The sequence below is a fragment of the Staurois parvus genome, unplaced genomic scaffold (genome assembly GCF_062004578.1).
Source record: "Staurois parvus isolate SC_StPar_1 unplaced genomic scaffold, SC_StPar_1.0 ptg001058l, whole genome shotgun sequence".
Lineage (NCBI taxonomy): Eukaryota > Metazoa > Chordata > Amphibia > Anura > Ranidae > Staurois > Staurois parvus.
Genome location: NW_028318854.1, coordinates 589052 through 615750, shown reverse-complemented (window position 1 = coordinate 615750; position 26699 = coordinate 589052). Strand labels below are relative to the sequence as shown.

The following is a 26699-nucleotide window of genomic DNA, read 5'->3' as shown; positions in this document are numbered from 1 at the left end:
GAGTCAAAAAACAAAAGAAATTTTAACATACTGTCACCCTAGCAGTACAGTGTCACTATGTACTGCTAGGGTGACATTATGTAAAAAAAAATATAATATAAAAAAAACCATTTTTTTTTAAATTATAATTTTTGGTTATAAACTAATTTAGGTTTTTTTTTTACTAAAAATAAATTTTGGCCAAGATTTATGAAGAAAGATTTATTTGCAAAATTTTATAAAACACTTTTTTTCAAAATGTGTGGACTTTTTCCCGTTTATATAGAATCCCAGTGATGAATAAATACCACCAAAATAAAGTTTTATCTGTCTCAAAAAAATGCTAAAAAATTCATATGGGTACAGTGTTGCATGACCGCACAATTGTCAAAGTGTGAGAGCACTGAAAGCTGAAAATTGGCATGGACAGGAAGGGGGTAAAAGTGTCTGGACTTGGCGTGGTTAGGGGGGGGGGCATTCTTTCCCCTGGCCACAACTGTAAGGGGTATTCTTTCCACTGGTCACCAATATAAGAGGCTTTTTTTTTCCAACTCACCCACAATTAATTGGTTTTAGCAGAAGAACCATGAGACTTAAAGTGTTACTAAACCCAGGACCCTGCATTCACTATATCTGGTCTCCCCGGACCCTGCATTCACTATATCTGGTCTCCCCGGACCCTGCATTTACTACATCTGATCTCCCAGGACCCTACATTCACTATATCTGGTCTCCCACAGTACACAGAACATGGAAGTGTAATTATTTTAGTAAATATAAACTGCTAAATACCTTCGCTCCTTCACCAAGAGTGACATAAAATGTAGGAAGGCGAGGGGAGAAGTGGAAGAGCTTGGCTAGCTACTCCACTTCAGATGGTCACTGATCTTTTTCTCCTTTACCAGGCTACACCTACCATATGGGTCCCAGGCCTACAGGTAGGATTGCTGAGCCCAAAGACACATACAACTGCCAAATCGCTTCCATCAGAAAGCAGTTGGCTTGTTGACTTTACAAGTATTTCTGGCTGCTGCAGGAGTCGGGAGTCTTTTTAAAAACACACCCGTTTCTGACAATGTATGACATAATTGGTGGAAGTGAAAGAGTTAAAAGGCTTCATGAAATCTGCTCAAGGCTTGTTGACAACTCCATGAAGCTTGCTGTTTACGCTGCTCTTATGCAAGCTGAAGCCCATGTGATCCATGCCCAAGGGAGTATCTCATGAAAAATGAAACTTCTCTTGCAAGGAGCTTCTAAAATCGGATACGTATGTCTGTGCAGACTTCAGAGGAAACCCAAGGAGCCAAATCACACAAATGGGAAATTAGATTTCTGGAGGCATCAATGGTGTGCAGAACGCCTTGATCCAGATTTGAAGAAGAAAGCAACACTTGACAGTTTCTGAAAAACGACAGTGCATGCAGAATTAATGGAAGAGGAGATTTAAAAAAAATAAACAAATTACAAAAATGGTCTATGTAGCAATTATATATTTGTAAATCAAAAAGTGGAGTTTTCCTTTTAAACTGAACTCAAAAAGTTTTTCCTATGTTATAGTAAGGCTCCATGTACACTGCAGCTGATAAACACACGTTTAGGAGCTTTTCTGCATCTTTTTCAGCAGTCCCTGAACTCTCCCTAATGTTTTCCTATGTGTCCATGTACACCATGTTGTTTACAGGCAGTTGAGTTTACAGTCGTTTTTTTTGAACGCACCAAACTTGCATTCGGGATTAGATTTTATCAGCTTGTAAACGCAGCTAAACGTGTTTATAAGCATTTGGAAATTTTTTTTAACGCTTCCATTTCCAGATGCTGTCTACAGCCTTTTTTCATCATGAAAAATGCATGCAGAGCGTTTTCCTGGTACCTAAATGGACCTGGTACACCATATTTTGAGAAAAATTTTTAGTCATTGCTGCAATAATTTCTGCACAGAAATGAGCTGGAACACATCCAAACACCACAAAAGAAAAAAAAAAAAAAAAAAAAAAAAAAAAAAAGACAGCTAATCTCAACAAATACTTCTCTCTCTGCTTCTGCTCTCAAAATGTCTGAAATAGTTAATTTTTTACTGTTTTTCAGTGCTTTCGGGAAGGTCTCCTGAGCTTTTTAAAAACCGCTTCTAAACGCGCATAAATACATATTTTTTACCTACGTTTTTCAGCAGTCAGATTCATCGTTCAGAAGTGTTTTCCAAACGTCCCGTGTACATGGAGCCTAAACAGAAAGGTTGTTTCCAAACAAAACCCTGAAAAATGCATCTTTTGCCTTAATTTTCTCTTTAAAAAACTTCAGGACACTTCTTGGCATATAAAGGGTACATAGACACGTGTGTGTCTACAGCCTCATAACTGTATATCTGCAGTGAGATCTCAGGCACTGTTCCCTCTGACTGCTAGTCTTGGGAGATTTTGATTTGGTCAGTCACTAATGTGCTGCTCACTATTCTCCTTGCTGGAGGCTCTGACATGTGGAAGCAAAGTCCTGCGTCTGCCAAGATGGCCACCTGCAAATAGAGACACAGTGCAGGGTGAGGCAGTAATGAGGAAAGGTCAACAGCAGGAACACCATGGGTAATACTGGCAACTATTCCTTTGCCAGTCTGATTTTGGGCACAGCTTCCAGAGTTCAAAATCTCTTTATTACACCTACTTAGGGGCTGTCATCCATGGAAGAAGAGATTCACAGTTTAGAAGTCACAACTGAGGCAACACACAAAGAGACATACTTACCACCTGAAGAAGGCACAGGTTGTCCCGCAAAGAGGCCAGGACTCCAATGAAGGACACCACAAACATGACCACTCCCAGGAGGATGAGGATGATGGCTGGAGCCAAGAAGGCGCCATGGAGTGTTTTGTACTTCTGCCTCTCTACTTCAGCATATATCCCGATAGCCAGGACCAAAGCGCCAAACAGCTGAAGAGAAACCAGACAGTCAGTTAAGAAACAGCATTCATATAAATCACTTACTAATAATTTTTTTTTTTTTTAACGTATAGTCTATATTGGATTTCTCAATCATAGCAACCAAATTCCAGCTATCGTTTCTGCTGGATGTTTTAGTAACACACTGGTTTCTTGGGGTACATTCACACTTGTGAATGTACCCTACTGCAATTAAGATGGGGTTCCCAGCAGTTAGCTGTGGGAGGCAGCCCCATTGAAAGCAATGCGAGACTGCCAGCTAAATCGTGGCTGATTACGTGTGATTGCACATGTTGAGATAACCTGCGAATGACCAGCCCTGGACTGTTGCAATTGTAAATTGAGTCTTGGAGCCAAGCAGCAGGTTCCAATTAATACCACCTTCTCTTCCAGCAGTACATAATCAATATTCCTTTACTACCCCTCTTCTCTGTTTAATCTCTAGGATTAAAAAAACAACACACACACACACACACACGGAGGAGAATGGGCTTCGTTCTCCTGTGAGACAGCACTGGCGATTGGTCCAGTGCTATCACATGGGGACAAGAAAGAGTCCTGTGTAAGCTCCAACTAAAGCTACCAGGAGCTTACACAGTTTCCTTTGGTCACTCCTGGCATCTGAACAGAGCATATACAGTTGTGTTCAAAATAATAGCAGTGTGTTGAAAAAAGTGAATAAAGCTCAAAATCCTTCTAATAGCTTTTATTTCCATACACACAAATGCATTGGGAACACTACACATTCTATTCCAAATCAAAACATGAAGAAAAATAGATCAAATTTGTGTTGTTCCTGTAAAAAAAAATTGAAGAAAAGTGAATATTAGACTGTTCAAAAAAATAGCAGTGTTTGTATTATTCTTTACAAACTCAAACATTCACTATATAAACTGAAAAATGTTTGAAGATTTTGCTTTCCTTTGAATCACCTAATGAATATTTGGTTGTATAAGCACTGTTTCTGAGAACTGCTGTACATCTGTGTTGCATGGAGTCAACCAACTTCTGGCACCTGTGAACAGGTATTCCAGCCCAGGATGATTGGACTACATTCCACAGTTCTTCTCTATTTCTTGGTTTTGCCTCAGAAACTGCATTTTGGATGTCACCCCACAAGTTTTCTATTGGATTAAGATCCGAGGATTGGGCTGGCCACTCCATAACGTCAATCTTGTTGGTCTGGAACCAAGATGTTGCACGTTTACTGGTGTGTTTGGGGTCGTTGTCTTGTTGGAACACCCATTTCAAGGGCATTTCCTCTTCAGCATAAGGCAGCATGACCTCTTCAAGTATTCTGATGTATTCAAACTGCTCCATGATCCCTGGTATGCGATAAATAGGCCCAACACCGTAGTATGAGAAACATCCCCATATCATGATGCTTGCGCAACCATGCTTCACTGTCTTCACAGTGTACTGTGGCTTGAATTCAGTGTTTGGGGGTCGTCTGACAAACTGTCTCCGCCCACTAGACCCAAAAAGAACAATCTTACTTTCATCAGTCCACAAAATGTTGCGCCATTTCTCTTTAGGCCAGTCAATGTGCTCTTTGGCAAATTGTAATCTCTTCAGCACATGTCTTTTTTTCAACAGTGGGACTTTGCGGGGGCTTCTTGCAGATAGCTTGGCTTCACATAGGCGTCTTCTAATTGTAACAGTACTCACAGGTAACTTTACACCTTCTTTCATCTTCCTGGAGCCGATTGTTGGCTGAGTCCTTGCCATTTTGGCTATTCTTCTATCCATTTGAATGGTAGTTTTTCGCTTTCTTCCACGTCTTTCAGGTTTTGGTTGCCATTTTAAAGCATTTGTGATCATTTTAGCTGATAAGCCTATCATTTTCTGCACTTCTTTATATGTTTTCCCCTCTCCAATCAACTTTTTAATCAAGGTACGCTGTTCTTCTGAACAATGTCTGGAATGACCCATTTTCCTCAGAATTTCAGAGAGAAATGCACTGTAACCAGCATGTACAACATTTGCTGCCTTCCTTCCTTAAATAAGGGCAATAATTGCCACCTGTTTTTCATAGAATGAATGACCTCAGTAATAGAACTCCACACTGCTATTATTTTGGACATTCCTCTTTCAATTAGTGATTCAATGACACAGAATCAGCAGCATGCATGTCATGACTGTTGGGTCTGTTGGATTTCTATTACTCTACTACACCTGCTAGTAAATTATTTGCCATGTAGAAATATCATTTCTACCAAAAACAGTGATTGATCAGGTTAGTGATGTCTGACTGCTATTATTTTGAACACAACTGTATGCTCCAGTGCTGTCACATAACCAAAAGCTTAGACTTTTGATCACAGGATCTGTATTGAAGAGAAGGATCGGAATTTAGACTTGACAATGCTTACCCTTCATCAGAGATCATGTGACCAAAGGCCTAAACTTGTGGCCATGTGACCAGCACTAGAGGGAAGAGTAAGCTCCAAGGAGCAGGGCCCTCCTATCCCTCTTGTATTGAACTGTATTGTTGCTGTATTGTCTCCTGTTATATTGTAAAGTGCTGAGCAAACTGTTGGCGCTATATAAATCCTGTATAATAATAATAATAGTAACTAAGCACATCTTTCACTTTTATTTTTTGAGTTGCACTCTTGGTCAGGTTATCATTGGTGTCTGTGTCCTTGATATGGCAGACACAACAGGAAGAACTCTAGGAATGCTGGAGATCTAGAAAATTGTGGTTTTGGAATTTTCCACGTTGCTGCTATCACTATTTGTTAAAGCAGAGGTCCAGTAAATTAAAAAAATTAAATAGCTGCTGACTTTTAAAAACACAGACAGACACTCACCGGTCCCTCAATCCCCATCCTATGTCCCCGGCATCTTCAGTATGGGCACCCGGCTGTGACAGCTTGTGGCTTCACAGCCGGGTGCCCACTGCGCAATCTTCTGGGACCTGTAAAGTGTCCCAGAAGACTAAGGAGAGGGGGAAAAACAACTTCTGCTTCTGATCGCCTAGGCCAGTGGTGGGCAACCTTTTTTTTTTTCAACAAAGCCAAATCTCGCCAAAACCACGATTGAAATTTATTTTGAGAGACACATTTTTAAAACTGAAAATACATCCTCCATATAGTAATTCATCCCCCATAGTAATTCATCCCCCATAGTAATTCATCCCCCATATAGTAATTCATCCCCCATATAGTAATTCATCCCCCATATAGTAATTCATCCCCCATAGTAATTCATCCCCCATAGTAATTCATCCCCCCTATAGTAATTCATCCCCCATAGTAATTCATTCCCCATATTGTGTCAATTCACTTACCTTTGCTCCGCGCGTTCCTCTCGCAGTGTTCCCGCGCCGTTCCGGTCTTCAGGGCGGACTGTGAGAGGAGAGGAGTTAGTCACGCTGCCCCGCCTACATCCTGACAGCCAATGTTTGCCACGCTCCGCGGGCCGGATTAAAAGGTCCGCCGGGCCGTATGCGGGCCGTAGTTTGCCCATTGCTGTGCTAGCTGCAGAGTCCTGACTTTTGGAGCGACCGCCCGAGAGGAGGGAGGGGAGCGGGCGCCCGGCACACAGAAGAGCCGCATTAAAGTGTACAAAGAGCCGCATGTGGCTCGCGAGCCGCGGCTTGCCGACCACTGGCCTAGGCAATCGCAGCAGAAGTGGGAGCTGGTAGTTCTCAAATTCGGGTACCCCGCTCCCCAAAGGTGGCAATTCTTAATGGGAATTAAGGATTCGGGGGAGGAAGCTTTAAAGCAAAACTTCCCCTTTTGGGTGGAGCTCCAATTTTAAGGTTTCCTTATAATAATTCAAGCGTGTGAACAAATAAATCCCTGATTTGACACATTTTACAACAGAAGTCTATTTTTTTTCTAATGTGAACTCTAGGGACCATATTGCATACTTACATTGGTCCAGCTTGGGCAGATTCTTTGATTGGACACGGACAGTAGGGGTGGTGAGGTCATAATCTCCACCTCATCCAATCAAAGAATGCCTTGTATACACAAAAACATATGAATGGAGGCAATGTCTAGAAAGCAGCCCGTGGTCAGTGAACAGGGAGGAACCTGCTCAGCACAGGAGTCGGACGCTTGCAGGAATTACTGTAAGCTCGAAAGAGCAGGGCCCTCGAACCCCTCGTGTATTGTATTGTTACTGTATTGTCTCATGTACTGTCCCCCTTGCTGCTGAGCAAACCCTTTGGCGCTGTACAAATACTGTATAATAATAATAATTACTGTAGGTAGTGCTGATTACTACAATGGATCTACAGAACCCCTAGCGGCCCCATAGGTATGAGATATACATACTGTACATTGATCCACGCTGGATAATAAAAGATCATACCTGGACTTTAGCTTTAAAGTAGAACTATAGGCAATACTTCGCCTCCATTTTGGATAAAGCAAGGGAGGGTTATAACCCGTTAGGTTTTTGTTCACCATCTGTGTCCCATTTCAGGATTTCCCGTCACTTTCTGTCCCATATCCAAACACGATATGAGAGGTAATCCCTGTAAATTAAGGAAATCCTTTGGGGACCCCCCAGGTCACCAGAACTAGTGTCCGCTATTACTTTTCTGGGGACAAGCCAAAATTTGGGATTTTCTTTACTTTCAAGAATAGCAAAACAGGACAAATAGGAAGGGAAGGGTAAAACTCCCTAATGAGAGTACATACAGCAATAAAAACGGACAGGGGTTCTAATCCCTCTCCACTCTGTCCTAAACTATGCTAAAACTAATGCTTCTTTCATTATGAACACCCCGGTCACACTGATACCGACTTTGAAATTGTGCGGCTTCAATGTAAGTAGCACAATTTCAAAGTCAGGTGACATACCGATTTGCATAGACAGACACCAGACACAGAGGTCTATGCAAATCGCACCAAAAGTAGTGCATGTACTACTTTGGAAATCGGTGCGGCTCTGAACAATTCGGAACCGCACTGATACGACCACTGAAATTGCGGATAATAGGGTGCGACTTGGCATGCGATTTGCACGTCGCAGGGCATGCAAATCGCACCCCATGTGACAGGGGTGTAAAGAGCAGTCCTAGGCTTTATTCCAGCACCTGTGAGAATGTCACCAATCTGCTGCAGGCAAGAGGAAGCATTTCCTCAAGTTCTCCCCCCTTAGGGCTCATGTACACGAGCAGCTGATAAACTCGTTTAGGAGCTTTTGGCATTTTTTTGCCAAAGCTTCTAAACTCAACTCCATAAAAGCCTAGGTGTCCATGTCCACACAGGCGTTTAGCAGAGTTTAGAAGATGCTGCGGTTAGGTGAATTTAAACCTCCCTCTCCTGAACGCAGAAGAATCACGTTCAGGATAGGAACATTTTGACCACTGGCCACAGGAAAATGCAAAACGTGGCAAAATCGCGGTACCGTGGTTGCTGCGTTTTGCGTTTTCCCGCAGCCGGCGGTCAGAGTAGGCTCGTGTACATGGAGCCTTAGGGATCAGGCTGTGCATTGTAACTTTACACCAAAGTCAGAGCCTGCAGCAGTGGTTGTTCTGAGTTGAGACTTTTTTAACACAGCCAACAAATACACAGACAGCAGGATTTACATGATTGTATTATCTAGGAGTCCAGCATCACAGTCCAGTATATGGTGACCCAGGATAATGCCTGAACAAGGACCGTTCTTGCCTTCGATTGAGGAAAGCAGATACGCCTTAAAAAGTGGAGCTCCACCCAAAAGGGGAAGTTAGTTTTTAATGCTTTGCCCCCCACTCCCCATTAAGGATTGGCACCTTTGAGGAGTGGGTACCCAAATTTGACAGGTACCACTAGGCGATTGGAAGCGGAAGTTGTCCTCCCCGTAGTCTTCTGGGACATGTGACAGTTCCCTGAAGACTACAGGACCATTCACAAAACGCAGTGCTTCTTGCGCATGCGCAGTGGGCACCTGGCTGTGAAGCCGCAAGCGGTCACAGCCGGGTGCCCACACTAAAGATGCCGGCGCCAGGGAAAGATGGCCGGTGAAACCAGTGGCGGTGAGAACACTGCTGGACCCCGGGACAGTAAAGGGTCTATTTTAAAAGTCAGCAGCTACAGGTTTTGTAGCTGCTGATTTATTTTTCTTTTTTTTCAGCCGGAACTCTGCTTTAAAAAGGGAGAATATTGTGACATCTGTGAGAGGTAATAAATAGAAAATGACTAATGCCGGCCATACATGGTTCAGGTTTTTCGATCAGCCAGTTGAACACATAAAAAAAAACAAAAACAAAAACAAAACAAAAAACACCCAACCAAAACCCTGAGCAGATTTCCGCACGTCAGTCTATTCTGACAACAGGTCTCCCTGATCAGAATACACTGATCAGTACGGCGGCCAACTGGCTGCATGAGCTAATTAAAACAAAATTTGCCAACAAGCCAGTTCACGAGAAGTTATTATTTATTTCAGGTACTTGAATAGCACTGCCAATTGACACAGCGCTTTACATACAGTATATTGTACATTCACATCAGTCGCCAACACTCAAAATCTAAGGTCCCTAACATACACATACTAGGGCCAATTTAGACAGGAGCCAATTAACCTACCAGCATGTCTTTGGAGTGTTGAGGAAACCCGAGTACCTGGAGGAAACCCACACAGTCATGGGGAGAACATGCAAATTCCAGGCAGGTGGTGCCGTGGTTGGGATTCGAACGGATGACCCGAATGCTGCTAGGCAGGGGTGCTAACCACTTGGCCACTGTGCTGCCCCAAGTTGATCGATAGAACAACATCTCATGATCGGGAATGGCCATATATGGATCAAAATTCAGTTAGTTCCTGCTGAACCAGCCAAATTTTGATTTAAGTATGGCCAGCCTTAGACTGCCCATAGATTGGTCAACTTTCTTTGATCAGCCAGCGGGCTGATCAAAAAAAACAAAACACACCATATGGATTCCCCCGGCCACATAAGCTGGATGGGTGAAATAATTCTTCCCACTGTGCCATTGTATTCTGACAGTGTAGACTCCTCCTCTGTCAGAATACACAGATCAGCATTGTAGTTGATTGGCTGCACCAACTGATCAAATTAAAATTTCATAACATTCCTGTTTTACAGAGGTCCACTGACTTCCGTCGAGTAGAAACGGTTGTAGATGGATCCAAATTCATCTAGTCGTCCCCCCCCCCCCCTGAAAAGGCTGAATTTTGATCCATCTATGGCCAGCATGCTGCAATAATTTAAAAAAAAAAAAAAAAAAAAAAAAGCCTGTCGAGTGCGCATGCGCGGCCGCCGGGATCGGATGTCCCGGCACTAGCTCCGCACATCTCCGGCACTGACAGCAGCCCATAAAAGGGCATAGTGCCGCTTCACCCCCGGGGCCCCCCCATGCCTTTCTCCGGATCTCGGGCACCTGATATAATGCCCGGAAAGATGGCAGTGAAGAGCCGTGGAGGCTCCCAGCTGCGGCTCCCTGCGGGGACTGGGGGATCCAAGATGGCGGCCGGATCGGTGACCGCGGCTCCTGGTGCCTCCTCTGCCTCTATTGCAGCAGCACCTCTCCCTCAGAGGGAGAAGATGGGCTCCTCGTCTCATGCTGGTCCAGGGAGGACTGCAGCAGCATCATTGGCTGGGGTGAGTGACTCCCTGCAGCCCCCCCAGTCACCCTCCAGCCCTGTGCCACTAGAGTCCCAGGCTTCGGCCTGTTCATTGAGCCATGACTCCCCTGCATCCTCGCCCTTGAGCAGCGAAATAGCTGTCATTTTTTCAAGCCAGCATAGCGGTCCTGAGCCCGCGGATGATAGCCCGGCTTCCTCGCCAACGATTCCTCCTGACCCGCCTCTATACTCTGGTGATGCAACTTTGATAGCTCGGTTCGCGGATTTGCTGCAACGCGAATTAGACAGAGCTACCTCAAAACTGGCGGCTGATCTTAAGCAGGATTTTCAGGTCTTGGGCCACCGTCTAGACCAGCAATGGGCAAACTACGGCCCGCGGGCCGTATACGGCCCGGCGGACCTTTTAATCCGGCCCGCGGAGCTAGGCTCCCGCAAGGCCAGTGGTCGGCAAGCCGCGGCTCTTTACAAATTTAGATGCGGCTCTCCTGTGTGCCGGGCGCCCGCTCCCCTCCCTCCTCTCCCCTCCTCTCCTCTCGGATGGCCGCCCCCCCTCTCGGATGGCCGCCCCCCTCCCTCCTCTCGGACGTCAGGACTCTGCAGCTGTCAGGATGTAGGCGGGGCAGCCAGGATGTAGGCGGGGCAGCGTGACGAACTCCTCTCACAGTCCTCCCTGAAGACCAGAACGGCGCGGGAATACGAGAGGAACGCGCGGACCAAAGGTAAGTGAATTGACACAGGGGGGGGACTTACTATATGGGGGATGAATTACTATAGGGGGGACTTACTATATGGGGAATGAATTACTATATGGGGGACTTACTATATGGGGAATTAATTACTATATGGAGGACTTACTATATGGGGAATGAATTACTATATGGGGGACTTACTATATGGGGAATGAATTACTATATGGAGGACTTACTATATGGGGAATGAATTACTATATGGGGGACTTACTATATGGGGAATGAATTACTATATGGAGGACTTACTATATGGGGAATGAATTACTATATGGAGGACTTACTATATGGGGGATGAATTACTATATGGGGGATGAATTAATATGGGGGATGAATTACTATGTGGGGGATGAATTACTATGTGGGGGATGAATTACTATGTGGGGGATGAATTACTATGGGGGATGAATTACTATGGGGGATGAATTACTATAGGGGGGATGAATTACTATGGGGGACGAATTACTATATGGGGGACGAATTACTATATGGGGGACGAATTACTATATGGGGGATGAATTACTATGGGGGATGAATTACTATATGGGGGATGAATTACTATATGGGGGATGAATTACTATATGGGGGATGAATTACTATATGGGGGATTAATTACTATGGGGGATTAATTACTATGGGGGATTAATTACTATGCTTACTATGGGGGAATATTACTATACTTACTATGGATGACACATACACATCATTCATCTACTCTTGGTCCGGCCCCCGGGTCCAATATATGAACCCATTGCGGCCCTCAAGTCAAAAAGTTTGCCCACCCCTGGTCTAGACAGTATTGAGGCTAAAGTTGATGCGACAGTCCAAAGTATCTCCCAAAATTCTAACATGATCACTGACTTGCAAGATCACCTGGAGGAGGCGTATTCTAAAATTGATGACCTGGAGAATCGGGCCAGGCGATACAATTTTCGCATTCTAGGTCTTCCTGAGTCGGTAAAGGAGCTTACTAGCTGCGCACACACCCTCATGCAGTCCGCTATGCCTGCTATTGATGACCTTCACCTCGAGATTGATCGCATTCACCGGGCACTGATCCCCCCCCGGCAAGGGGGGCCTCCTAGAGATATCATCGTCAAGCCTCATTTTTTCCAGGTCAAGGAAGCGGTCATGCGGTATGGCAGGGAGAATCCGGATATAGAGCTTGCAGGGCACAAGGTACACATCTTTGCTGATGTCTCGTCGACCACTATCCAGAGGCGGCGATCTCTCAAGCCACTTCTCTCTCACTTGGTTCAAAAGGGCATTAAATATCGTTGGGCCTACCCTTTTCGTCTACAGTTCACTCTTAATGGAAAGTCCTATGGGTTTGCTACATTCCAGGATGGCGAAGAGTTGCTGCTTCAGTTAGGTATTATATCTCGCAGTCCGACGTCCCATTCTCCTACGGGATCGGCTCCTCAACCTCCGCTGCTCCAGCCATTGTGGACTACTCCATCATCTAAGAAGAAGGGGTCCCGGAATCCGCCTGGGAGGATTTCTTGAACTTCCGTGTTCTTTTGGGGACTTTTCGCTGGGATATGTTCGTTGATGGCGGCCTCTCTGTGGCTCTTAAGGGCGTTGGCCGCTGTTGCTGTGTTGGTATGGGGGGATGGGCTGGGGGTGGGACTTGGCGTGTTGATTGCATCTGTTTGCTGAATACAATTTCAAGTGGTTTTAATTGCTTTGTTTTTATGTTCAATGCGCTGTGCGTTTGATTTATTGTTGATGGGTTATAATTGTTGTCGGTGCCGGAGAGTGTCTTTGCGCTCTCCCTGATTGGAAGACTCTTCCCCGGGATTGTTTCTCTGGGTGGATCTTTTCCACCACAGGGCTATTGCTCTGTATTTCCTGGTACATTGTTTCATTCATTTACTAGTACTGTTTCGTGTACCGCGGTCACTTGGCATTTGGACTATTGTGCTCCAAATGTTCTCTTTTCTTTTTTCTTTTTTTTTCCGATTTTTTTCTCTTTGTTTTTTTCTGATTTTTTGGGGGGTCAGCTGGTGACATTTAAGGACTTCTAGGGATCTTCATACTCTTAAGGAACGAGGGGTCTTTATTATGCTTAGTTCCATAATTAATTATTATGTCTTCCTTACGGTCTACTAGCGGAGAAATTCGCTTTCTTTCTCACAATGTTCAGGGGCTTAATTCCCCATCCAAACGCATACAGGCCTTTAGCTCATACCACTCCCTTGGGGCGGATATAGTTGCCTTACAGGAGACTCATTTTCCCCCTCCTTCTCTCCACATTATGTTCATAAAAATTACCCTCTCTGCTTTTTTGCGAATGCTTCAGAGAAAAAGCGGGGGGTGGCCCTATGCTTTTCTCGCCGAGTGTCCTTTGTCGAATCTAAAATTGTCCGGGACAAGGAGGGGCGATATCTTTTGGTGAAAGGCCACTTGGGAGGAAACCTTATCACTTTTATAATTTATTATACCCCCAATGCCAATCAGGTTGAATTTTTCCAATCTTTGCTAAGCACTCTGGCCGGAGAATTTGAGGGCGACGTTATTCTGGCTGGTGATTCTAATCTAGCATTGGACCAGACTCTGGATCGTTCCCGAACTGCCACGCTTCAGCCTCCTTCTAGACGGAGCCGTAAATTGGCTCAACTCTTATATCGATGTGATTTTATTGATGCGTGGAGGGAGGCTAATCCTACTTCTCGAGACTACTCCCACTACTCCAGGGCTCATAATAGTTATTCTCGCATTGACCATATTTTTCTTCATACATATTCACTCCCCAAACTTGTTACTGCTAAAATCTTTTCTACGCCCTGGTCTGACCACGACCCAGTTTCTATCACCTTGTCGTCCGAGACTCCTGGTAAGACAGCTTTTCATTGGCGTCTTAATGACTCTATTTTGGGTAATCCCTCTCATTGTCGGGAAATCTCCTCACACCTACAAATATTTTTTGATTTTAATAAAGCAGAGGACACGAACCCGGCGATTAATTGGGCAGCTCATAAGGCCTCAGTCAGGGGATATATTATTCAACTCTCTTCTCGTTTAAAAAAAGCCCGAAATGACCTACTTGCTACTAAAACTCAATTGTATACTGACCTGGTTGCTCAACATAAGCAACATCCCAGTTCTGATTTGTTACTTAAACTGGACCAGGCCCGACTGGAACTTAACTTATGTCTTACTACCACTGCGGACAAACAACTTCGTTGGTCTAATCATAAATTCTTTACTTGGAGGGACAGGCCTGGCACCCTGTTAGCATGCAAGCTGACTCCTAGACATTCCCAGACGGCCCTCCCCAAGCTCAGACTGGACAACGGTTCGTTATCCCAGGACTCGGGTAAGATCCTCCACAAATTCCATTCTTTTTATTCTCAGCTTTATAGTTCGCCCACGGGGGGGGTTGTTCTTCTTCCTCTCTGGAGGCTTTTTTGGAGTCTATCTCATTTCCCCCCCTCCGGGAGGCCCATAGGGAGCTAATGGAACAACCTATCTCCTGTGAAGAAGTTGGGAATGCGGTGAAATCCCTGGCCTCTCATAAGGCCCCGGGATCGGATGGTCTTCCCAATAATTACTATAAAGCTTTCCCGGACATTCTGATACCCCATATGGCCCTGTACTTTATTTGCGGGAGGGGGGAGTGGTTCTCCCAGAGGAAAATAAGGCATTCATTAGTGTCATTCCCAAGCCTTTCAAGGATGCCGCTATGGTCTCCAAATACCGGCCTATTTCTTTAATTAACTGTGATTTGAAGATTCTAACTAAAATCCTGGCCCTACGGCTCCATAACTTCTTGGCTTTATACATTCATGATGACCAATCAGGATTCATAAGTGGTCGACAAACATCGGACCAAATTAGGCGGACTATAGCTTTGCTGTCAGCTGTGCAGTCCAATTGGGATGGATCGTCGCAAAGGGAAATTTTACTACTGTCACTGGATATTCAGAAGGCATTCAACAGTCTGTCCTGGGACTATTTGTTTAGAACGTTGGACAGGTTTGGGTTTGGCCCTTATTTTACGACGCTGTTGCGGGCCCTCTATTCTACTCCGTCAGCTCAAGTTTCCATTCGTGGACATAAATCAGTCCCTTTTTCGATAGAACGAGGAACTAGACAGGGATGTCCTCTTTCTCCGTTGCTCTTTGCATTGGCGATGGAACCTCTTGCGATTGCTATTCGCGCTGATTCCACTATCTCGGGTGTTACCTGTGGTCAAAGGGTTCATAAATGCGCCCTATTTGCCGACGATGTTCTTATGTACATATCTAATCCTCGAACGTCTCTGCCTGGTTTCTTCCATCTGTTTCATCGGTTTTCTGAGGCCTCCGGTCTTACGCTTAACTCATCTAAAACTGTTGCTTTAAATATCTCGTTACCCGATTCAGAGGTTCGCTACTGCCGGGAAAACTTTGATTTTCAGTGGGCCCCTGGTTCTCTCCCCTATCTGGGGATTCTCCTTACGAAATCTTTATCGACGCTATACCAGGCCAACTATCTCCCGCTTTTCAAACGACTTAAAAATGACTTATTAGCCTGGCAGGATCTTTCACTTTCCTGGTTCGGTAGAATTAATTCTATTAAAATGACCTTCCTACCTAGATTATTATACTATTTCAGGACGTTACCAATTCTGATTCCCAAACGAGAACTAGTCTTACTACAGGCTGCAGTCTCCAGATTTGTATGGAGGGGAAAGCGCCCTAGGCTGAACAAATCTACCTTATTTTCTTTGAAGAGGCATGGCAGTTTGGGACTCCCTAATCTTTTTGCATACTTTCAGGCGGCCCAAATAGCACAACTATCTTGTACTACGGCCAGGGGATATGTCCCCCAATGGGTTGGGATTGAGGCTCTTTCGTGCCGTCCATATGCTATTGGTACTCTTATGTGGCTTCCCAGTAGATTGCGCTCTCCTATTTTGTGTCCTACTCTATCCTATTCATTGTCAGTGTGGGATAGATGGCGAGCTCGTAAACCTTTCTTCTCTCCGCATACCCCGTTGGCTCCGGTGTTTGGTAATCCTGACTTTGCCCCGGGTTTATCTTTCGCGAGGTTCCAGTGGTGGATTAATAAGAGGTTGCTACGTATTGGGGATTATTTGGATGGGGTTCGCCCTCGGTCTCTTCATTACTTTGTGAATTTTTGTGGGATGCCTCGTGGAGAGATATTTCGTTACCATCAACTTCGCTCTTTTATTGATAGCAAACTTAGACTACTCACAGAACCTTGTGCGCTTACTTCCCTTGAGGTCTCCTGTGGGGCAAGTGGGATGATGCGAGGTCGCTTGTCCATTGTTTATGCTTTGTTGGTTGATCCCCTAACTAAATTATCTTACATGACTCTATGGGAACGGGATTTAAATAGTTCATTAGATTTGGATACCTGGCGGACTGCGGCCCATGCCCTATCAAAGATTTCGATTAACACTGATCTTGTTGAATCTAACTACAAAACGCTACTTTGGTGGTATTTGGTTCCTGCTCGCCTAGCCATAATGTATCCTTCCGTTTCATCTGGCTGTTTCCGACGTTGTGGTCAGGAGAGTACCATGTTCCACGTCTGGTGGAAATGTCCAGTCGTGAGTAGGTTCTGGATCCGCATATTTAATTTTCTTTACTCAGTGACAGGAATTAATATCCGTAGATCGCCGGAAGTGGCCTTGTTTAATATACTACCCTCTGATGTTCCCAAAAAATCGATTAAAGTAATTTTATATATCATATTGGCAGCTCGCATTACCATAGCTAGGAGTTGGAAACAATCCTTGATCCCGCTGGATAGAGTGAAACAAAAACTCAACTGGATAATGGTTAATGATAAACTGACGAGTATCGTCACTGATGATGTGTCCAGAATTGAGAGGACTTGGGATCCTTGGATTAATTATATTACTGTATCGTGAGTGTCTGGCAGCTGACCCCCCCCTCTTATATATTTATTTATTTTTTCTCTCTTTCACTTGAGAGTACTTTCCTTTTCGTCTCTCTCTTCCTCTCTTTTTCTACTATTTGTTGAAACATTTTTTTTCTCTCTGTTATTTTTGGTTCATTTTGATTCAATTTTTGTTTATTGATCTATGAAACCTGTATGTTTTGATGGCTATGACATTTCTTATGTGAATTGTAATGCTATTGTCTGCTAATCTTTTTATGTACCTACCAGCGTTATTATTATGATTCTACATCTTGTTCCATCATGCGGGTGGGCCCTTTTTTTTTTCTCTCTTTTATTGTTTGCCATCTTGTTTTACGCTTTAATATGCTTGCTTCTCAATAAAAATATTGAAATATAAAAAAAAAAAAAAAAAAAAAAAAAAACCACACCACACACACACAACACATACACGGAAAGTCCCATACTAGGTCAACTTTAATTGCTGTGGGGACTTTCCTATCATCGGAGCCAGCAGCAGAGCACAAAAGGGTGGAAGAGTGTTGGCAATGGTACTTTAATGATGGAACTCTCTGGATTGGTAGCACAGAGATAAGAAGAAAGAAAATAAATACATTATTCATAATCCAAAACAAAGGATCTAGCTTTTCTGGAGTGCCATTAACCACCTTAGCGGGTACTTGCACCCTGTTCCTGCCCTGACCAATTTTCAGCTATCAGTGCTGTCACACTTTGAATGATGGTTGCGTGGTCATGCAACACTGTACCCATATAAAGTTTTATTATTTTTTTTTTACACATAAATATAGCTTTCTTTTGGTGGTATTTAACCACTTGCCCTCTAGAGGATTTACCCCCCTTCATGATCAGGCCATTTTTCACGAGCCATTACTTTAACTGGCAATTGCGCGTCATGCAACACTGCGCCCATATTAAATCTACATCCTTTTTTCCCCCCACAAATAGAGCTTTCTTTGGTATTTGATCGTCTGTGCGCTTTTTATTTTTTGCGATATAAAGAAAAAAAACCCACACCTCAATATATTTTTCACTTTTTACTATTAAACATGTCCTGTAAAAAAAAAAAAAAAAAAAAAATTTCCTCATAAATTTTGGCCAAAATGTATTCTGCTACATGTCTTTGCTAAAAAACAAAAACTCCCAATACGTGTAAAATTAAATTAGTTTACGTGAAAGTTATAGCGCTTACAAATGGTGGTATATATACAGTGGATTTTTTTTTTTTTTTACTAGTAATGGCGGTTATCAGCGACTGCTAGTGGGACTGTGTCGGGCATTCTGACATGGAGGGAACTGACATGGTGTCACTGACATCCCCAGTGACACCAATACACTGATCAGTGCTAATAAAAAGCACTGACACTATACTAATGGCAGGGGTTAACATGTGGGGCAATCAAAAGGTTAACTGTGTGCCATTTTACTAAGAGGCTGTGTGCACGTTTCTCTGCAAGCACACTGCATTGTATGGCTCTGCTATGCAGAGCCATACAAATCAGTGTGCAGGAGCTGACAGCAAAGAGATCTGTGTTTACACACAGGTCTCTCCCCCGTCTGAGATACTTGCTGATCACCGGGTACCCGGGATTGAATGGCGGTGTGGGTAGGGCACGCTCTCCTGCCTAGTGTGGCCAGTTTTTAAATTAGGAAGGCAAAGGGACTGGCAGGAACACCAGGAATTCTACACAAAGGAAACAATGAAAAGAGAAAATCTATTTAGAAAACAAAAAACAGGGAGAATGAATAGATATATTTTTTTTTATACATCTGAACAAGATGCTCACATACTTTAACAATTCTGTGAAGGAATGTCGTAGAGACACATGCCTAAGCTTGACATGACCCCCCCCCCCCCCACAATTATACTCTTTACTCTTCTTTCACCTGCATTCATGACCAGAAGAAAGCTGTATACAAAAAGGAAGGTGGGGGGGGTTGAGGTGTCATGTCTAAACACATACCACAAGATGTTGTCTAAGCAGCTTGTGCCTTGCAGCCCATGACATTAATGTATGTATCGACTCAGATCAGGAATGCAAAACCCCCAACAAACACAAATGGATCGTACACACAAATGGATCGTACACACAAACACAAATGGATCGTGCACACAAACACAAATGGATCGTACACGTAAACACAAATGGATCGTACACGTAAACACAAATGGATCGTACACACAAACACAAATGGATCGTACACACAAACACAAATGGATCGTACACACAAACACATATGGATCGTACACACAAATGGATCGTACACACAAATGGATCGTACACGTAAACACAAATGGATCGTACACACAAACACAAATGGATCGTACACACAAACACAAATGGATCGTACACACAAACACATATGGATCGTACACACAAATGGATCGTACACACAAATGGATCGTACACACAAATGGATCGTACACACAAATGGATCGTACACACAAATGGATCGTACACACAAATGGATCGTACACGTAAACACAAATGGATCGTACACGTAAACACAAATGGATCGTACACACAAATACATATGGATCGTACACACAAATGGATCGTACACACAAATGGATCGTACACACAAATGGATCGTACACACAAATGGATCGTACACACAAATGGATCGTACACACAAACACATACGGATCGTGCACACAAACACATACGGATCGTGCACACAAACACATACGGATCGTGCACACAAACACAAACGGATCGTGCACACAAACACAAACGGATCGTGCACACAAACACAAACGGATCGTGCACACAAACACAAACGGATCGTGCACACAAACACAAACGGATCGTGCACACAAACACAAACGGATCGTGCACACAAACACAAACGGATCGTGCACACAAACACAAACGGATCGTGCACACAAACACAAACGGATCGTACACACAAACACATATGGATCGTACACACAAATGGATCGTACACACAAATGGATCGTACACACAAATGGATCGTACACACAAATGGATCGTACACACAAATGGATCGTACACGTAAACACAAATGGATCGTACACGTAAACACAAATGGATCGTACACACAAACACAAATGGATCGTACACACAAACACATATGGATCGTACACACAAACACATATGGATCGTACACACAAATGGATCGTACACACAAATGGATCGTACACACAAATGGATCGTACACACAAATGGATCGTACACACAAATGGATCGTACACACAAATGGATCGTACACACAAATGGATCGTACACACAAATGGATCATACACACAAATGGATCGTACACACATACGGATCGTGCACACAAACACAAACGGATCGTGCACACAAACACAAACGGATCGTGCACACAAACACAAACGGATCGTGCACACAAACACAAACGGATCGTGCACACAAACACAAACGGATCGTGCACACAAACACAAACGGATCGTGCACACAAACACAAACGGATCGTGCACACAAACACAAACGGATCGTGCACACAAACACAAACGGATCGTGCACACAAACACAAACGGATCGTACACACAAACTAATCGTACACACAAACTGATCGTACACACAAACTGATCGTACACACAAACTGATCGTACACACAAACTGATCGTACACACAAACTGATCGTACACACAAATTGATCGTGCACACAAACACAAATGGATCGTACACACAAACTGATCGTACACACAAACTGATCGTACACACAAACTGATCGTACACACAAATTGATCGTGCACACAAACACAAATGGATCGTACACACAAATGGATCGTACACACAAACGGATCGTGCACACAAACGGATCGTGCACACAAACGGATCGTGCACACAAACGGATCGTGCACACAAACGGATCGTGCACACAAACGGATCGTGCACACAAACACAAATGGATTGTGCACACAAACAAAAATGGATCGTACACACAAATGGATCGTACACACAAACACAAATGGATCGTACACACAAACACAAATGGATCGTACATACAAACGGATCGTACACACAAACGGATCGTACACACAAACGGATCGTGCACACAAACGGATCGTGCACACAAACGGATCGTGCACACAAACGGATCGTGCACACAAACGGATCGTGCACACAAACGGATCGTGCACACAAACGGATCGTGCACACAAACGGATCGTGCACACAAACGGATCGTGCACACAAACGGATCGTGCACACAAACGGATCGTGCACACAAACGGATCGTGCACACAAACGGATCGTGCACACAAACGGATCGTGCACACAAACACAAATGGATCGTACACACAAACGGATCGTGCGCACAAATGGATCGTACACACAAACACAAATGGATCGTACACACAAACGGATCGTGCACGCAAACGGATCGTGCACGCAAACGGATCGTGCACGCAAACGGATCGTGCACGCAAACGGATCGTGCACGCAAACGGATCGTGCACGCAAACGGATCGTACACGCAAACGGATCGTACACGCAAACGGATCGTACACGCAAACGGATCGTACACGCAAACGGATCGTACACGCAAACACAAATGGATCGTACACGCAAACACAAATGGATCGTACACGCAAACACAAATGGATCGTACACGCAAACACAAATCGATCGCACACACAAACACAAATCGATCGTACACACACACACTTATAATCATTTCAAACACATGAATCCTAGAAACAATACCACTGAAAGATCTGCACTTCGATCTCCGATTCCATCGTCAAGAGCAGGCACAGGTCATGATCGGTCTTTGCTCACAAACCCCCAACCCATATGGAGCATTTCCCACAGACCGACTTCAGCTAAAGCTACTTTTATTTCACATAGTAAGATCCAATATTCACCCGCCTGGGATCATCACTGCGTTTCACCCAACAGGGGACCACAGCATTCTACAAGTACATCCTTGTGGGGTGAAATGCGTCAGTGTTGGGGGTCCCAGGTGGGGTGAATATTGCTTCTTTCTAGATTATATTGCAGCTTACCAATCATTAGATGTGAATTGTAATTATTCTGTAGGCTCCCCCCCCCCCCCCGTTTTCACCTGGTGATCTGGCCAGTAACACCTTTATTACCCCAGGTTCACACCGAAGCGTTTTCCGCAGCATTTTGCAGAAACGCAGTACAGTCCATTTAATGGGACATGTTCACATCTCTGCGTTTTCACTCGGTGCGTTTTAGGGAAAGGGCCAGGGACTTTTTTTAATGGAAAAAGTTGCGTTTATGGTTCTATAGACTTCAATAAAAAAGCTGCAGAAAATCATATAGTGCGTTTTAAATCTGCCTAGCAACAAGACCCCACCCCCCCCACCCCAAAAAAAAAATGCAGCAAAGGCGCGGCAAAAACGAAACGCAATGCAGAAGCGGCTCAAACGCAACCTGCCTTAGAGTACCTCCCCTCTGGATGAAGGAGCACAGGGGGCACCTTTGGAAAGCAGCAATGTCAGTCTGGGGGGGAGGGGAACGTTTGATGTACTAGCAGATTTGGATATACTAACAGATAAAGCCAAACTCCAGCTAACACTTTATAAGCAGTGGCAGCATGTTTTTTTTCCTTTTGGGATAAAGGATTTACATAAATAAAAGCCGATCTTAAATACTTCAGTATCGCCCGCATTATTCTGCAGATGGGTGGCTCCTACATGCACAGCAACTTAACTGTATGTCGCTGGCCTCTTCCAGGTACAGGGTGTGCATACACGCCCCAACTTCCCCCCTGGGGCCACTCCTGCTGTGATTAGACACAGTGAGATTTGGTCAGCAGGTCCCAGCCAATGATTCATGGCCGGGACCTGCTGATCAGCTGTGTCCAATCACAGCCCAGAGCTCTGTGCTGACAAACACAGGAAGAACAAAGATTCATTTTAGTAAAGAGCAGCACATAATACACACACATTACATTAGCACTTGTTAGGCACACACTTAACCCCTTGATTACCCCAACATGTTAACCCCTTCCCAGCCAGCGTCATTAGTACAGTGACAGTGTATAGTATCACTGTATTAATGTCAATGGTGATGTGAGTGTCAGTTCCCACCCAGTGTTAGCCCGCCGAACTATCACCGTCCCACTCTAACTCACTGATCATCAAAAAAATAAACACATACAAATTCCAGTATGTATGTACCATCATTTGTAGACATAACTTTCACACAGACCAAATAAAGTGTTCACTTATTGGTAGTTTTTGTTTTTAACCAAAGACGTAGCAGAATACATTTTGGGCTAAATTTATAAAGAAATTAGAATTTTTTTATTGTATATGTTTTATAGCAGAATGTAAAATATAGTTTTATTACCTAAAATTTTTTGGTCTCTTTTCATTTAGATTATAAAAAACCCCAATGGTAATCAAATGCCACCAAAAGAAAGCTCTATTTGCGTGAAAAATAAAAATGTGTTTGGGTACAGCGTTGCATGATCGCGCAATTACCAGTTAAAGTAGCACAGTGCTAAACACTAAAAAAATTATGTTCTGTATATCATCATTGTATTGATTAAGGAGCCATCTATTGGGTGTTCACTGCAATTGCACCCTTATCAATAAAAAACAGGAAGTGTCTGATACTTGTTAAGAATAAAGATTTTCCATAAACCACTGCAGCCTTTTTAGCTTCTAGATTAGAAGAACACCAGTGACGGTCTCCTCTATTCTCCCTTTGATACACATATGCCTGTAAGTTCTTTCATTGTGTTTGTTAAAATCGCATACATAGCTAGATTGCATTTCAATTGTAGGTGGCAGTTTGTAAGAAATGTGTTCACTGTATGCATTTGTGAAAGACATTTATACAAGCATATTGTAACTTCAGTTTATGGGATTGTATTGCAGATTTACAGAACTATTCACAGAAGTAAATTCAGTTTTGGCATGAAACAACACTGCTTCTGTCAGTTTTGTTAGCCAGCGGTCGTCTAACCATTAATAGGACAGTATAAATGGCCCGGTCATGACGGTGGCAAAACCTTCTGGAGCTTAAACACTCCTGTCCGTGGTAAATGTTTTAATGGTTTGTCTCATCCCTTTAACAGATGGAGCGCTTGTTCTTTTGAAGTAAAGAGACTTACTGGCTGAATTACCAGGTGGAAAATGGAAAATAAATAAAAATACAGCCATCACATCTAAGAATTGGTAAGCTGTAATATTAAAATGTTTGCTTTTGGTTTTAATACTGCTTTAATGAAAACAGAGCTGTATAACCCTAGGTTCACATCTATGCAGGTTGCTTTTGAGCCATTTCTGCATTGCATTTTTGCCTTTTTGTTTTTTTTCCTTTTTCTCATTGCTAGGCAGATGTAAAAACACAACGTAGCAAAAACACAGCAAAAACGCAATACATGCTTTTCAGCAGCATTTCCATTGAAGTCTACAGAACCAAAAACGCAACTTTTTGCATAAAAAAAAAAGTTTCGGACCCTTTCCAAAAAACACACCAGGTGAAAACACACAGATGTGAACATGTCCAACAGGAAATGATGTTAAATGGACTGTACTGCGTTTCTGCAAAATGCTTAGGTGTGACCCTAGGGTTAAACTGGGTCTTTTATACCTGCCTGGAGCTTACACGCCATATGTGTTTGTCCAAAGCTGTGTACTTTTCCCACAAGTCGATCTGCCTTGTATTGTTCAGTAGGTGTGTTGTGTGTGTGTCAAACGTCTTTTGATAACAGGGCACACCTTGCCCACAATGATAACGGAGTCACACAGCAATTTTCTACAGCACAGCAGGAACTTTGGAAGACAGGCTGGAAAAAAATAAAATAGTAGTAGAAAATGGGAAAGGTGTTTCAGCAGATGTGGCCCCGTATTATATGGCTACGATTTCATTATTTTAAAAAGTAGCCAAGCTCACATAATATATGCTGGAAAAAGGTATGGTTTGCTTCAAATACAAACAGGTTAGAAAACTTCAAAAACTGGTCTGTCTGGTTTTGTCATTTTTTTAGTGTAGGTCTTGCCTTTATGTAACTAATATATACAAATTCTGTAGTGGAGTAGTCTTCGTGTGCAGGCGCGGAATCTCTAGGAATGTCTCTCTATTCACCAGAATTCATGCATAACCTAACCGTATAAAAATAATAACATTCTGGTATTGCTTCCATGGGTTTCCTCTGCATACTCCAGTTTAATTCCACATTCCAGAGGCATGCCGGTGGGTCAATTGTTTCCTGTCTGAACTGGCCCTAGTAGGTGTCTAAAAATCTCAGCTGCATGGCAGACCCTTGTAGCACAAAGGACAAGGCCTAGTCCTCCTTGTGGCAGGGATTCTCACCACCACATTGATGGCCATCAGGATCTGCTTAGCGGTGGGTGGCCCAAAGCCTAGTACCACAACCACTACTCAAGTAATTTCTTCATATATAATCATATATAATCGCTTTGTTCTGGTTCCAGGGATAGTGCTACCTTCCTTCAGAACAACCCTGCACAGAGTATAAAGTGTTTCACATGGCTCCCCTGTACATTTAGAATATCCAAGAAGGTGTGAGCCAACCAGGTACCACATTCGTATTTTCCAACTACCACGAAAAACTACTTGAGCAGACTTTACTGGTACCTAATGGAGACACAACTTTAAATACACTATATTGCCAAAAGTATTGGGACATCCCTCCAAATCATTGGATTCAAGTGTTCCAATCACCTAAAAATGTCAAGTGTGCATGAGGACGTAGATAGAACTATGGGTCCCATTCTAATCAAGGCCATAGACGGGTCAAAAATCGACCGATTTTTCGGCCGGAAAAAAAAAAACACGGCCAATTTTCGCACCGTTAGTGGGTTAATTGGTTGGCCGTTTTTCTGGGTTTTGGCACTTTTTTTTTAAATCGGTAAAGTTGGAGGAAAAAAAAAAATTGGCTGATTTTGCCAGCAATGATGGGCAAATCGGCCGATCGTTTTACCGATAAAAAAAAAATCTGCGCGTGAGCCGTGAACTGGAAGAAGAAAGAGAAGACAGAGAAGACAGAGAAGACAGAGAAGACAGAGAAGAGAAGAAAGAGAAGAGAAGAGAAGAGAAGAATTCCAGTCCACTATTATATTTGACATGAAAAAGTATTGCGGTTGCAACAATGTATCTATTTGTATCCAAATAAAAACATCTGTATCCGAAATGGATACAAATGGATACATTGTTGCAACTGCAATACTTTTTTATGTCAAATATAACAGCGGAGCTCTCTGCAGGGACAGAAGAAGTAATTAAATGCCGGCCATAGACGGGACGAAAATCGGCCGATTTTTTTTACCGTTGGTGGCAACATCGGCCCATTGAACGACCGATTTTTTTTTTTTTTTTTTTAAAAACAGCCGGTTTTTAACCCGTCTATGGCCTGCATTAGGCAGTGCCCATTCAGGGGAAAATGTTACTCCTCTTCTCCTTACATGTTGCCACCATGGACGCACTTTCCAACTCTCCTAGATGGCCCCATTTCCTAAATATAATCCCAAAAAGTGGGCAGGTGCAGCCAGGCCAGACTGACTGGAAAAAAACCCAACAGGGGATTAACATCCTGGTAACACTCAGCCAAGTAGTTAATGAAGCTTTGGTACACAAAGACACAGAAACAAGTACAATTTCAAGGTTTAAGA

The 26699-nt window shown here is 43.5% G+C and overlaps 1 protein-coding gene across 1 annotated transcript in view; it reads right to left on the bottom strand.

Moving 5' to 3' along the window:
• TSPAN15 (tetraspanin 15) overlaps nt 1-26699 on the bottom strand; it is a 76887-nt gene that overhangs the window by 24242 nt on the left and 25946 nt on the right. Inside the window, exon 2 of the mRNA XM_089658196.1 lies at nt 2715-2900. Coding sequence (XP_089514322.1) covers nt 2715-2900 — 186 coding nt within the window. The remainder of the gene's footprint in view (nt 1-2714; nt 2901-26699) is intronic.